The sequence below is a fragment of the Rattus norvegicus genome, chromosome X, assembly GCF_036323735.1.
Source record: "Rattus norvegicus strain BN/NHsdMcwi chromosome X, GRCr8, whole genome shotgun sequence".
NCBI lineage: Eukaryota > Metazoa > Chordata > Mammalia > Rodentia > Muridae > Rattus > Rattus norvegicus.
Window position 1 is genome coordinate 31,661,168 of NC_086039.1, and position 12,875 is coordinate 31,674,042.

The 12,875-nt window shown below is 40.3% G+C and overlaps 1 protein-coding gene across 4 annotated transcripts in view; it reads left to right on the forward strand.

The window, feature by feature from the left end:
* Positions 1-12,875, forward strand: part of Ofd1 (Ofd1 centriole and centriolar satellite protein) — a 40,769-nt gene that overhangs the window by 14,168 nt on the left and 13,726 nt on the right. For all 4 annotated transcript variants that reach the window (XR_010061184.1, NM_001106961.1, XM_063279934.1 and 1 more), the window contains 9 exons: positions 491-627; positions 806-979; positions 2,767-2,873; positions 5,412-5,531; positions 6,811-6,884; positions 8,171-8,262; positions 10,036-10,225; positions 11,260-11,390; positions 11,991-12,102. Coding sequence is in view for 3 of the 4 variants with exons in the window: in NM_001106961.1 (NP_001100431.1) it covers positions 491-627; positions 806-979; positions 2,767-2,873; positions 5,412-5,531; positions 6,811-6,884; positions 8,171-8,262; positions 10,036-10,225; positions 11,260-11,390; positions 11,991-12,102 (1,137 nt within the window). In the remaining variant the exon portion in view is untranslated. The remainder of the gene's footprint in view (positions 1-490; positions 628-805; positions 980-2,766; positions 2,874-5,411; positions 5,532-6,810; positions 6,885-8,170; positions 8,263-10,035; positions 10,226-11,259; positions 11,391-11,990; positions 12,103-12,875) is intronic.

Genomic DNA, 12,875 nt, shown 5'->3' on the forward strand with positions numbered 1-12,875 from the left:
CCTCCTAGAAAAAGATCCGGTGTGAGAAAGTCAGCAGGCCTCAACTTGAGCCTGGTTGTGCTATAGTTGCTTAACCCTCCTTATCTGTAAAAGACAAGAAGAATTAAAGTACATAGTTTTTATACTTCTAAAGTCCTTGTTTTGAATGTGTGTCAACCTTAATTCAACTCTAATTCAAGCTTTGTGCACTTAAAAACTGAGAAGAGATTGATTTATACTTGTCCCCCCAATTTATTATCAATCTTTCCAAACATGCAGAACAGTTGAAACAATGTTATGGTGTCTATTTGCCTACACAGTGCTACTGTGATACTTGCATTCTACTTGTTTATCACTTAGCTCTCTGCTTGGTTCGGTCTTTGAATCTATTTCAAAGTAGGTAGCAGACATCTCTGCACTCCCCTTTTAGTACAGTCTGCTTTGGGCCTCTTGTATAGCGTACTGAGTTGATTTTATATTTCCTAATTGGCTGTGTTATTTTTTTTAATAGCCGAGAAGTTTCAGCTTATCGATGATCAATTTGCAGAAGCTTTTCCACATCGTCCCAAGCTAGAATCTTTAGAGACCAAGTTAAATGAGTATAAGAAAGAAATACAGCAGCAGCTTCAGGTAGAAATGTGTCAGAAGGTAAGCTGTAGTCCTCGCTGCTGTTGATGAGAGCCAGGCCCACTTACCTTCTCTACTGCTTTAACGTTGGCTACGTGGGGGGAAATCTAGACCCTTTTTATTAAGGGATGGAGTGAATGAGGGGTGTATTTGTACTCTTTTTAAGGAACTATTTTTAGTCTTTCTGCTCGATTCATAGCTGAAGTATTTTAGAGAAGCTGAAATAACTAAAGTTAGGATGGAAGAGAAAAGAAAATATGAAAAGGAATTGGCTGAGTTCCGGAATGAATTTGAAAGAACTTGTCAAGCAAAAAATGAAGCCCTCATTTCTCAGGAAAAGAACACTCTGGAAAGAATCAAAAAGCACCAAGAGGTAATATGTAGTAATACTTTACTGGGTGTCTCTGTCCTGCTGTTAGTAGCTTTGTAGAATGATCTAGAAAGGGCTTCGGATGGAGCAAGGCTCTCGAGGGGCAGGTGGGACTCCTGTTAGGAATACAGAGAAGGCTGAGCACTGGCAAGCTCAGGGAAACTTTGCTCAGCAGTGGTCAAAAAGAAAGAACTGGGGTGAATGTTTACACTGATTAGGAGACACTCTCAGTCTTGCCAGGCAAATTGAAGAGGGCTTTAAGGAGAGGCTTGGAGGTAGTTTCTGTGGATGAGTGGGAGTAGTTCTTTAAAACACAGAGGATGTTACCATTGCAGCACCCAGCCAAGGCAGGAGCCAGAAAGTGGCAGAGCAAACCATATGCTTAGACAAGAGGCTTCTGTTCTGGCTCTGAGGAGGGTTTATCATGTATGAGCACCTGCTCGCCCCTTTCTGTGACGGTGGGAAGGTAGAAGTGATTGAGAAATGGTGTTTTGCTAAACTTAATTTGACCTGAGAAAGGCAGCCTCAAGACTTAAAAACCTTGGTGCTCTGCTAAGGGGATGAAGAGATCAAAGAGAAGCAGGTAAGAACGTGGGTGGCCCCATCCTGAAGGAAATGAAGGGATACTTGGCAGTCACAGGAGTAGGCTGTGTTCAGAGTTGCCTAGTCACATTTCAGGCAGATCTCCTTCAGGAAAACCCCTTTGTTTGCTAAGAGAATGTCTTCAGTCAAACAGGACCCGCACCACTGTTTTCAGTGTTTATCTAGAGCAGTTATTAGAAAATGTTCAAAATAGGAGTGCTTCCCCCTAGAGTTCACCCTTGCTGGCTCTTTTCAATAAGGCCTGTTATCCAGCATGATATAGGTAGGACCTCTGAAGTATGTATCTAGATTATCTAGGAAATGAACTATTTTCATCTATGAAAATAGGCATAGATGTTTAAGATACTGGGCTATGTTTAGACTAACAACTTTACTTTCAGCTTGGTGACTGCCTAGATCCTCATTTAGTTAGTAGTACCAGAAAGTATTAAAGATTATCATCCTCTTTGGCTACACCATGCCTTTCGATGCTTGTCCACCTCTCTCCCTATTAAGGCTGTATTGTTCTACTTCAAAGACCTACCTTGATGTCACCTCAGTGGCTTCTTCCCCAGCTCACTGAATGGCTCATACATGTGTTATTTCTGCATGTGGTCATTGTATACTTAAGTTATGAAATCATTACATCCTTGAGTGATTATTTTTCTCTCTCTCAACCAAATTGTGAGCTCTGTTAAGATGAGGAACTTTTCTGCTCCTGGTGGGGTTGGTTCACTGATGGGATGGCTCATTCACTTGGGAGTTCACCTGAGCCTATAACTGGAATCAGAATGATCTCTAAACAAACATTTAGGTACCATCATCAATCACCAAGGGGATTATCTTCTTTGGGAATTTCATTACTAAATATGCATATTTAAAGTTTTTCTGGCTGTACTTACTAAATTTTTGAGTAAGGGAATATGGGGGATGCTAAAGCGCTATACTAGGGTGTTAGGAATCTATATTCCTAACAATGGCAGTGTAGTTTACCATTCACTGAGGGGCTAATTGTTTTGTGTACAAGAATACATTTTTGTGCAACTACAAAATAACTTTAAAACCAAATGTTCATTGAAGTCTCTTTGAGGAGAAATTGTTACCCTAAGTATCTGTAGCTTTCATTGTGTTCTAGAATAAGGGTGTCTGAGTTGCAGTGTTTTATTTAACTTTGCTTGCTTGCTAAAAGTAAATGCTTTCCTATGCAGATGGAAACAAAAGAAATTTATGCTCAGAGACAGCTTCTACTAAATGATATAGATTTGCTTAGAGGTAGAGAAGCAGAGCTGAAGGAACGAATCGAAGCTTTTGAATTGTAAGTAATACGTGTTCTTTTTGGATATGAAAAGGTTATACTAAGTATTATGTCTAAATTTCCTAGCCTTTTCTAAAAGATCGTGTGTGTGTGTGTGTGTGTGTGTGTGTGTGTGTGTGTGTGTGTGTGTGTGTGTGTTGCCTGTAAGGGTACATGTAGGTGCACTTACCCATGTATGTCTCTGAAGGTCAGAGGTCAATGTGAGGTAGTTTCTATGATCTTTCATCATCATATTTTTTTCTGGGTCTTTCATTGGTTGGCCTGAAGCTCAGTGATTGACTACAGTAGCTGGACAGCAAGCTTTGGGCATCAGAGTGTCTCTGTCATTTCCCACACCATGCCTGTGGGTATTTGGGATCTGAATACAGGTCCTCATGCATTCACAGCACTCACTTTATTTACTGAGTTTTCTCCCCAGCTAAATAAAAGCCTAGTGTGGTAGTATATGTCTGTAATCCCAGTACTTTGGAAGGATGAGACAGAATGATTTCCATGAGTTTGAGACCAATTTCAGCTCCATGGTGAGTTCTAGACCAGCCTGCATATTTGAATCAGGTATTCAGACCTGCTACTGTACTGAAAAAAATGAAATAGAATAGTCCAACTTAACTTGTCAATGGATGGAGCTATTTCTCATGGTGTTAATACCCTGTCTAAAAACGAACAAAACAAAATTGCCTGGGAGAGTTCCTGGCTCTGAAGGTGATATCAACTGGTTTAGAAGATATAACTTGGGGTTTTTCTTCTAAAGTATTAGATTGTTAGTTGGAAACCATGGAGAAATATTTCTGTCAGACTCCCTTGAAGCTGGACAACCTGGATGCTCTCCTAATGTTTCTATAAATTCTGTGCTTTGCAGCTACCTTTAATTATCAGCTCTGATAGTCTCTTGTATGTAGCTAAGTTCCAGGCATCCTGGCCTGCTCCATTTACCTACTTTGTACTCCACTAAGGAACTCTGTTCTAACTTGGCTCATCTGGTATGGAACCATGTCCTATGATGGGGTAGGGGTGCCACTGAATGTTTTCTAAGTGCGCAGGTTGCTTCATCTTTCAGTTCTTCCTGGGACTGCTAGCAAGCTCACAACCTATAGTGTGCATGTAATTTTTCCCCAGTTAGACCTTGCTATTAGCATTCATATATGTTCTTCAGAAGTCTTAGTACATTAAAAAAATTGTCACTATCTGTATTGGTATTGTTTTCTCACTTTTGTAGGCTCAGTTCATTTGATTTCTTCTCTCCTTAACTTTTTATATCCACTTCTGTTCTCCCCTCCTTCTAAGCATTCAAGTACATTAAGTGTATTTTTCTGCTCCCTGACTTTCCGGGTTAGCCAGCAGAGGGTGCTGGTGCCTACACCTGCAGCTTTTGCTTAGTGCTTGAACCAGTGAGCTTTGGGTTGTGGTTCTTAGAACGGCTTGTTCTCTGCAGCACCTGGGAAGTAGAGAGCTGCTAGTACCACTCATTTAGTCTTACTAGGAGGACCTTGTGGGGTTAGTGTATAGTAAGAATATGACTTCTTCCTCCCCCCATCTCTTCTTCTCTTAATTCCCTTCTGTCATTCCCTTTTTTCAGTATTTAATCAATAGATTATGAAATATTGAAAGCAGGTCTTAAGCCTTTAGTATCTATGGGCTAGTGAATTAGATCCAGCAGTTGTAAACAGTATTACAGAACAGTTATATGTGTAAACTAACTTTTGCTTGTGCTTTTGTAATATTCTTCTAAATTGATTATGACCACTTACCATCTATAGCCAGGTTTTTGTTTTGTTTTAGTTTGTTGTTTTGGTTTTGGGGTTTTTTGAGCTATGTTTTCATTTTGTTTTTAACCCTGGCTTACCTGAAACTCACTATGTACACCAGGCTGGCCTTGGACTTGCAATGATCCTTCTGTTTCTGTCTGTCTGGTGTTAGAATTATGAGCATGGGCTCACGATGTAACCAGTATGTATGTGTGTGTAGGGGGCGGGTAGAGAGATGGCTCAGAGGTTAAAAAGAGCACTGACTGCTCCTCCAGAGGTCCTGAGTTCAATTCCCAGCAACCACATGGTAGTTCACAGCCATCTGTAATGATATCTGATGCCCTCTTCTGGTCTGTCTGAAGACAGCTACAGTACACTCATAAATAAATCTTTTAAAAAATTTAAAAAAAACAAACTAACTTATTGGTGTGTGACTAGATTCAGGCATGCCACAGCAGTGCACACGTGGAGGTTAAAGGACAACTTGGTGAGAGTCAGTTCTTTCCTTCTATCATGAGGATGTAGGTCTTGGGGATCAAACTCAGGCTTGGCAACAAGTGGCCCTCCTAGCCAGTTTCTAAATGTTAGTTATCTCCTTTAAGAAACTACTTTGGCATTGACTCCTTTCTACTTCTTTAAGCCAGCTACCCCTGTTCTATTCCCTCCCTAGTCTGATATACAGTAACTAGGTCAGTTTGTAAAATATAGGGAGACTTTTTTGTTTGTTTCCTGTTAGGACAGTCATATAAATTTCAGTCTGCTTTCCTACAAACTTTTTTGGGATTAATTTCAGGACCCAGAAGCTCCAAGAAGAAAAAAATAAAAATGAGGCTGAGGCACTTCGGAGACGGGAACAGAATCTAAAGAATATTGAAGAGGCCTATGAACAGAAACTCAAAACTGAACTTCTAAAGTAATTGTTGGGTTTTTTTTTTTAAAGAGTAACATGTTTGAATTAAGTTGGTGAAAAGTAACCAAAATTGATGGCCTAATAGGACTAATATTTACATGGTAAAATTCAGTGTTTGAACAAAACTATTTTCTTTAACAAATCAAACCTTTTCGATGAATATTTAAGATAGTTTTTAAAGCATACAGTGTAGAGAATTTCATCAGATACTCTTATTTATAACTCCTTTGGCTGTGAGGGCTTGTGATTTACTTTTTCATGCTGCCACTGAGATGAATGCCAATAACAATTACAAGGTTTTTAAGGTAGAATTTGATTATGAACTTGGGCTTTGTTCTCTCAAGACTCTGTAAAGCCAGAATCAAAAGAAAGGAGCTAAAGTAAACTTTATGAAGCAAATGGTGATAAAGGGAAATGAAAATGTGTCAGATACAGTTAATTTGGCCTACCTTCTCTCCTCTCTCCTGCTTCTTGCTATGTAGCCCAGGTTGACCCAAAGTTCTTGATTCCCTTGCTGTAGGCTCCCAAGTTCAGTGATAGCAAATGTGTGCTATCATACCCAGGTATTCTAGTCTGAATTTTATGGGCCAGTGAATAGAATCCAGGAGCAAGGATAATTGAATGGTAACTCTTCTCAGTGGCAGGTGTACGCGTCCCATCTAATAACCTTTAATATTTGTCTTTGGTTTCAGCAAAGGTAAGGGTGAGGGATGTTTATTACAGGAGGGTCTGTCTTTCTTTTGCCTGTCCCTGACTAGTGATAACTCAAGAAAAATAAGTAAAACTCTATGGTAACATCCCTTTTGCTATTGCTGATATAGATATAATACTAGTAGGCTTTTAATTGTACATAAACCCTAGGAACAAAAGTTCTTATCCTGGTTTGGATTTGGGAGATTACATAGGCAGATTACAAATGACTGAATGCCTTGCCAATCTCTGGGGACACAGAATCTGTTGTGTGCTAGGTAAGCTTTTCTTTGTTTCCTTTTATGCTCTCTGTACGAATTGAGGCCAGTGGGAAAGTAGTTGTTTTCAGTAACCCCATGATAACATCCTTCATTTTGTGTGATTGAATTTTGGAACTCTATTTATTGGATGGAGGTTTTATTGGACCTTTGATGTTTAAAATTTAGTTGCCTAGCCTTAGAACTGAGACTTTGAAGTTTCCCCTAAGCTGTGTTGGCACTTTAGGTATGCTGGGCTATAGATAAGCTCCTCAGGATTAGTGGACTCTCCAGGTAGATGGCAAGGACCTCATTTTAGTCATTCTCATTCTCAGGTACCAACTGGAACTAAAGGATGATTATATCACCAGAACAAATAAACTCCTGGAAGAGGAAAGGAAGAATAAAGGTGATGGCTGGCTTATTTCAGTTCTGATGTAGTTATTAGCCTCCTAAGTTGCATCTGTTTAGTCTTCTTGTTTGTTTCTTGTTTTGATTTTTCAAGACAGTGTTCCTCTGTGTAGCCGTGGCTGTCCTGGAACTCACTCTATAGACCAGGCTGGGCTCTAACTCAGAGATTACCTGCCTCTGCCTCCCATGTGCTGGGATTAAAGGTGTGTGTTACCAGTGTGTGGCATCTGTTGTATGTGTATTCTTAAATTTGTCTTTCCCTTTTTACAAAACATTTATTTGCATATTTATTTGTTAGGAGGAGGGGGTGTATGTGTTAAACAGGGTACATATACAGGTCACAGAATTTAATGGGACCTGGTTTTTGTCCTTCTACCACTGGGTCCCTAGCATTGACATTGGGTTGTCAGGCCGAGCAGCAGGTGCTTTTACTCACGACTCCATCTCACTGGTTCTTCATTTCTTATTTAAAGATGTGTGTATTTTGACTTTATGTGTGTGGGTGTTTTGCCTGCACCATGTGCACACAGTGCCCATGGAGGCCAGTAACGCATATTGGATGCCCTGGAGCTTGAGTTACAGATTGTGAGCTACCAAGTGGGGGCTGGGAATTAAGCCCAGGTCCTCTGAAAGAGCAGCCAGTGCCCTTAACCCCTGAGCCATCTCTGCAGCTCCATTATAGAAAATTTCACTTTTTCTGTCTTGTGACTAGGTTTCCTTGTCCCTTTTTCCTTACATATCTTTATACTTCCTAAGTTCTCAGGTTTACATTGACCTGAGTCTATGAAAGTTGAATACATTTTTAATATTCATGTTTTATTTTTCAGTATGTTTGTAGGAAAGTGCGAAAAGCACATGAACTTTGGAAATTTGAAACATTTTTGAAGTAAACTAGAGCTGCTTACTTACTGTTGACTAGATACCAGCTGTGTGGTCCCTTTTGCTCCTGTCGCATAGAAGCAGATACATCTTACAGTTTAGTGCTATTGTGTATTTAGAGTTAGTAAATTTTCTCTTGATAGAATCTGCATAGAGTTGTGTTGCAGGAAGGAAAAACTACAGAAGGAAAACAGATCTTTGCCTTTTAGGAAGGTAGGCACTCTTAACATTAAGGTCCCATGCCCTGCACAAAGGGTGTAACTGCTTAGTATGTCGTAGGAATTTTACCACATATATGGCAGTTGTAATTTGGCACCAGTCATTGGGTAATGGGACCTATTTCTTATAATGTCTTTTATGTTCAGTAGGAAATCACTATTTAATTGGTTCTTCTTTATTCCTCAGAAAAAACTTTTCATTTGCAAGAGGAGCTCACAGTTATTAATTCAAAAAAGGAAGAACTCAGTAAATCTGTACAGCGTATGAAAGAAGTTGAGGTACTCGTTGAACCTATTTCTTAACTTTCCTTAATGGCATGGTAGGGTTAATGCTTTATTATTATTTATAGAGAATATAGGGATGTTTTTAGATTTATTTATTTTTATTTTGTGTTCGGCAGTTTTGTCTGTATATATGTCTGTGCACCACATGTGTACAGTGCCTGTGGACAGCAGGAGATCCCCCTGGAATGGGAGTTATGCAGGATTCTTAGCTGTCATGTGGGAATCCCCATGGGGAATCTAAACCTGGTTCTTTGGAAGAACAGTAAATGCTCTTGACATTGAACTATGTCTGTACCCCCTATGCCATCTTTTACATCTTCTTGGACTGATTATTTTATGACTAAGAAGGTGATAGCTGAAGTTAATACAGTGGGTTCTAATTTCACGCAAAAGCATGTAGAAAAAGAGCTTGGAGCTAAGAATCCTGCTGCTCAAATTCTTTCTCCCTCCTTAACTGCTTATGTGTCTTCAGGCAAGTTCTGTGACTGTAATCTTAGAGATATTTCTTTTTTAAAAAATTGGATATTTTATTTATTTACATTTCAAATGTTATTCCCTTTCTCAGTTTCCCCTCTGCAAACCCCCTATCCTATCCCCTTTTACCCTTCTATGAGGGTGCTCCCCCACCCATCCACCCATTCCTAGCATTCCTCTACATTGGGGCATCAAGCCTTCACAGGACCAAGGGCCTCCCCTCCCATTGATGCCTTTTCAGCTCCTTCAAGTCCTTCCCCTAACTCCTCCAGTGGAGTCCCTGTGATCAGTCTGATGTTTGGCTTCAAGCATCTGTATCTGTATTGGTCAGGATCTGGCAGAGCCTCTCAGGAGACAGCTATATCAGTCTCCTGTCAGCAAGCACTTCTTGGCATCAGCATTAGTGTCTGGGTTTGGTGTCTGCATGTGGGATGGATTCCCAAGTGAGGCAGTCTCTGGGTGGCATTTCCTTCAGTCTCTGCTCCAATTTTTTGTCCCTGTATTTCCTTTAGACAGGAGCAATTCTGGGTTAAAATTTTGGAGATGGGTGAGTGACCCTATCCCTCAACTGGTGGGGGAAGGGCATGCCTAACCGCTGGATATGGTTTCTACAGGTTCTCCCTCCCCTTTATGGGGTATTTCAGCTAATGTAATCTCTGTAGGGGTCCTGGGAGGCTCTTGCTTTCTTGGCATCTGGAACTTTCTGGTTGCTATCCCCAGTTCCCCATCCCCCATTGCTACACAGCTTTCTTCAATTTCCTGACCCTCTGTACATAACAAAGCATGATCATTGGGGGAGTTAAGTACCCATAGCAGGTGGCCAGTAGATATTAGCTTCTCTCTTACCAGCCAGGGATAAATAAGTAAGACATTGTCTAAAACAAACTGAAGTGGATTCTGTAGGTGAGGTTTACTTTTGCATCCTTAGGACACAATAGACTAAGAAAATGAAAGTGCCTCACAGCGGAGAGACTGTATCTACCTTTCATCTGTTTATGTTTTTAAAATGTCTGGTTATCTTGTGTAGTTGTATTGGTGGCATTTGGGGAATTGACTCCAAATTGCATTCACCATACACCCTTCCCTCACTTCACAGATGTCTGTGAAGCTTCCAGGCTCTGAGCTTCTACTGGCCCTATCCGCAGTGCGGAAGGGATGTCGTTGCAGAGGGCCTGACCTCTGTCTCATAGTCACTGTCATTCGTTTGTGATGCTCAGATTCAGGCTTTCCAGCCTTTACTTTTGCAGTGCTGTGAAAGTTATTCAGGTATAAGTTTTCCTTTTTCAATTTTAGCTGGAGCTGGAGTCTGTCAAAGCTCAATTTTTTGCAATGTCAAAACAAAACCACTCGCTGAATGAAAAACTGAAAGAGATGAGTGATTACTCACAACTGAAAGAAGAGAAAGTGGAACTTCAGGCACAAAATAAATTACTTAAACAGCAACTGGAAGAGAATAGGAATGAAAACTTACGTCTCCTAGACCGTATGTCTTTTTTGTGTGTGTGATCTGCATGTTTCTGTAATTTCCATTAGGTCAGGATTATAGAACTACTTACTACCTGTCTGTAAGGGAGGCTTACATTGGAAGGATTTTTTAAGATCCTAACATTGAACTTGCTTACATTTTGTTTGCTATTGCACAATTAGGAGTTTCCTTTAAGTAATATTTGTTAAGTAACTGCCTCTGCAGGTGGCTTCGGGGTTCATGCCCTCTGACTGTTGCCTCAGGTGAGCCAGTAAGCACTTGGAGCAAGGCAGGGAGAAGAGGTTGTAATCATTCTGCCTGCCTACTATGATTCTCAACCAAGAGAGCTCATAGTCCCTTCTTGACACCTCCCACCAGTGCTCTGTGCCTTTTCTTACTCAGTGTACTTCTGGAAGTTTCTCTCTCTCCTAAGACCCCAGTTCTAAGAGAATCCTAACATCGTGGCCCAGTTTCTAGTACATTATCCTTTATTTTTTTTTCTTTTTTTTCGGAGCTGGGGACCGAACCCAGGGCCTTGTGCTTGTTAGGCAAGCGCTCTACCACTGAGCAAAATCCCCAACCCCTACATTATCCTTTATGACTACCCTACATAAGACACACTAAAGGGGCCTTTCTGTGACCCAAATGGAGGGTGCCATCAACCTTATTTCTGAAGCCTGACTGCCGTGGGCTACTTTTCATAATTCATGAAACCAAGGACAGGCACTGACAGAATACTTTCTGCATGTGGTAAGGGAAAGAGATAGGCTATCGGGTTAATTTAAGAATTTGAAAGAATTCTTTATCTTAGAGAGCTTCCAGAGGAATTCAATTATATTAACATGCATTAAATTATTTTATCGTGAAATTTGTGAATCAAGATTGTTCTTAGGCCACTTAATAGAATTAGTAGAATATTAATTGCATGAGTACAAAGAAAGGAAACTATTATAAACTTCTCTAGATGCTTTCTCTTTTTAGTGAAATAGGCAAATTTAAGATAATAATGATGAGGAATATTTTTCTCTCTTTTTTTTCTTAAACCTTTTTAGGTATAACTCAGCCACCCCCTGAGCTTTTAGTTTTTCAGAAAGAATTACAGAAAACAGAAAAGGCTATGGCACTGGAGCATAAAGGCTTTGAAACTCATAGGCAAGCTCTGCAGAAACAGCTGCAGAGTGAAGTGAGTATTGTTCTTTATTCTTAGAGAATTGTGCTAGTCTGCTTTGTAGTTATAGAAAGCTTACACATGTCAAACCATTGAAATCAGATTATTTGAGTACAAAGAATTCCTTCCCCTAACATTGCAAAAGAGCCTTCCTCATGTGAGAACATTTTCTGGTGACTCTGACTTCATATTCCTAATGATAATAGCAAGGAAGAGAAAGCAAACTCATGTAGACCAAAACTTCTCAGAGGCCCTGGTAATTCCCATTGTCTCTTGATACCTGCTTTGTGGCTTACACACATCTACTGTAACATCTGTCTGTGAGGAATAGAATAGCTGTTTTTAGACAGGTGGTGCACGCCTTTAATTCCAGCACTCAGGAGGCAGAGGTAGGTGGATCTCCATGAGCTCTATCATAGCCAAGGCTTCATAGAGAGACCCCTTCTAAAAAAGCAAAACTTGTTTGGTGAAACACTTGTTTGGGTGTTATTTTAATAGAGGCCATCCTATTGATTGCTGGAGTAAAAGATTCTTAGAATTTGCAAAATAAATAAATAAGCAGAATAAAAGATATTTTCTTTTTAGAATAAGCTGTAATTGTATTTTTTTTTTCAGATTGAAAATTCTACACAGCTAAGGACCCAGATATCAGAATATGATGCTTCTGTTAAAAGGTTAACTGTTCAGGTTGCTGATTTAAAGTCACAACTAAAGCAAACTCAGACAGGTTGGAGACTTTTTAAAAATAAATTGTTTATTAATTATGTGTAAAAGAGAGAAACAGATACATAGAGCACTGTGGCACTCTGGTGGAGGTTACAGGACTTTTCAAGAATGAGTTCTCTGCTTCTCCCTTAGTGAGACAGTGAGTCTCCTGTCTTAGTGTCTGTACTGCCTACTCCAGGCCAGCTAACCTGTGCACTACCTGCCCATTGTCCTCCTGGTTCTACTTTGCCATGGGAGTGCTGAGGTGTGCTCCTACATGGAGTTTTTTTCTTTAATTCTTGGACTGTTCCACTGATTTATAAAGTAATCTTGATCATATCCACACTTCCCTCTTTCTAGCTTCTGCCTCCCATCATTATAGCTTCCTTTCAGCTTCAATCCTTTTTATTCCCCATGTAACCCACTGTGCTTGGTTATGAGGTCATTCCCTGCGGTATAGGTAGCCTGTCAATGACACCACCCCAAAACAACTGCTAATCTCTCCTCACCTATGCTAATCTCTCTTCACCATTAAAGGCATGAACCAACATACCTCGCCCCACCCACAGCCCCCAGTGCTGAGAATTTTAACTGTCTTATACAGATAACCATAGTTACTCTGAGTTCACATGTGCAACAGCTATGTCATGTCCAGAAGACAGCATTTTGCAGCACTGGTTCTCATCTGCCAGGGCTTATATTTTTTTCATACCCTCTTCCCTGCTGTTCCCTGAGCTGGGAGGTGTTGATCGAGATGTCCCACCTATGGGTCAGCATTCGCAGTTGCTTATTCTT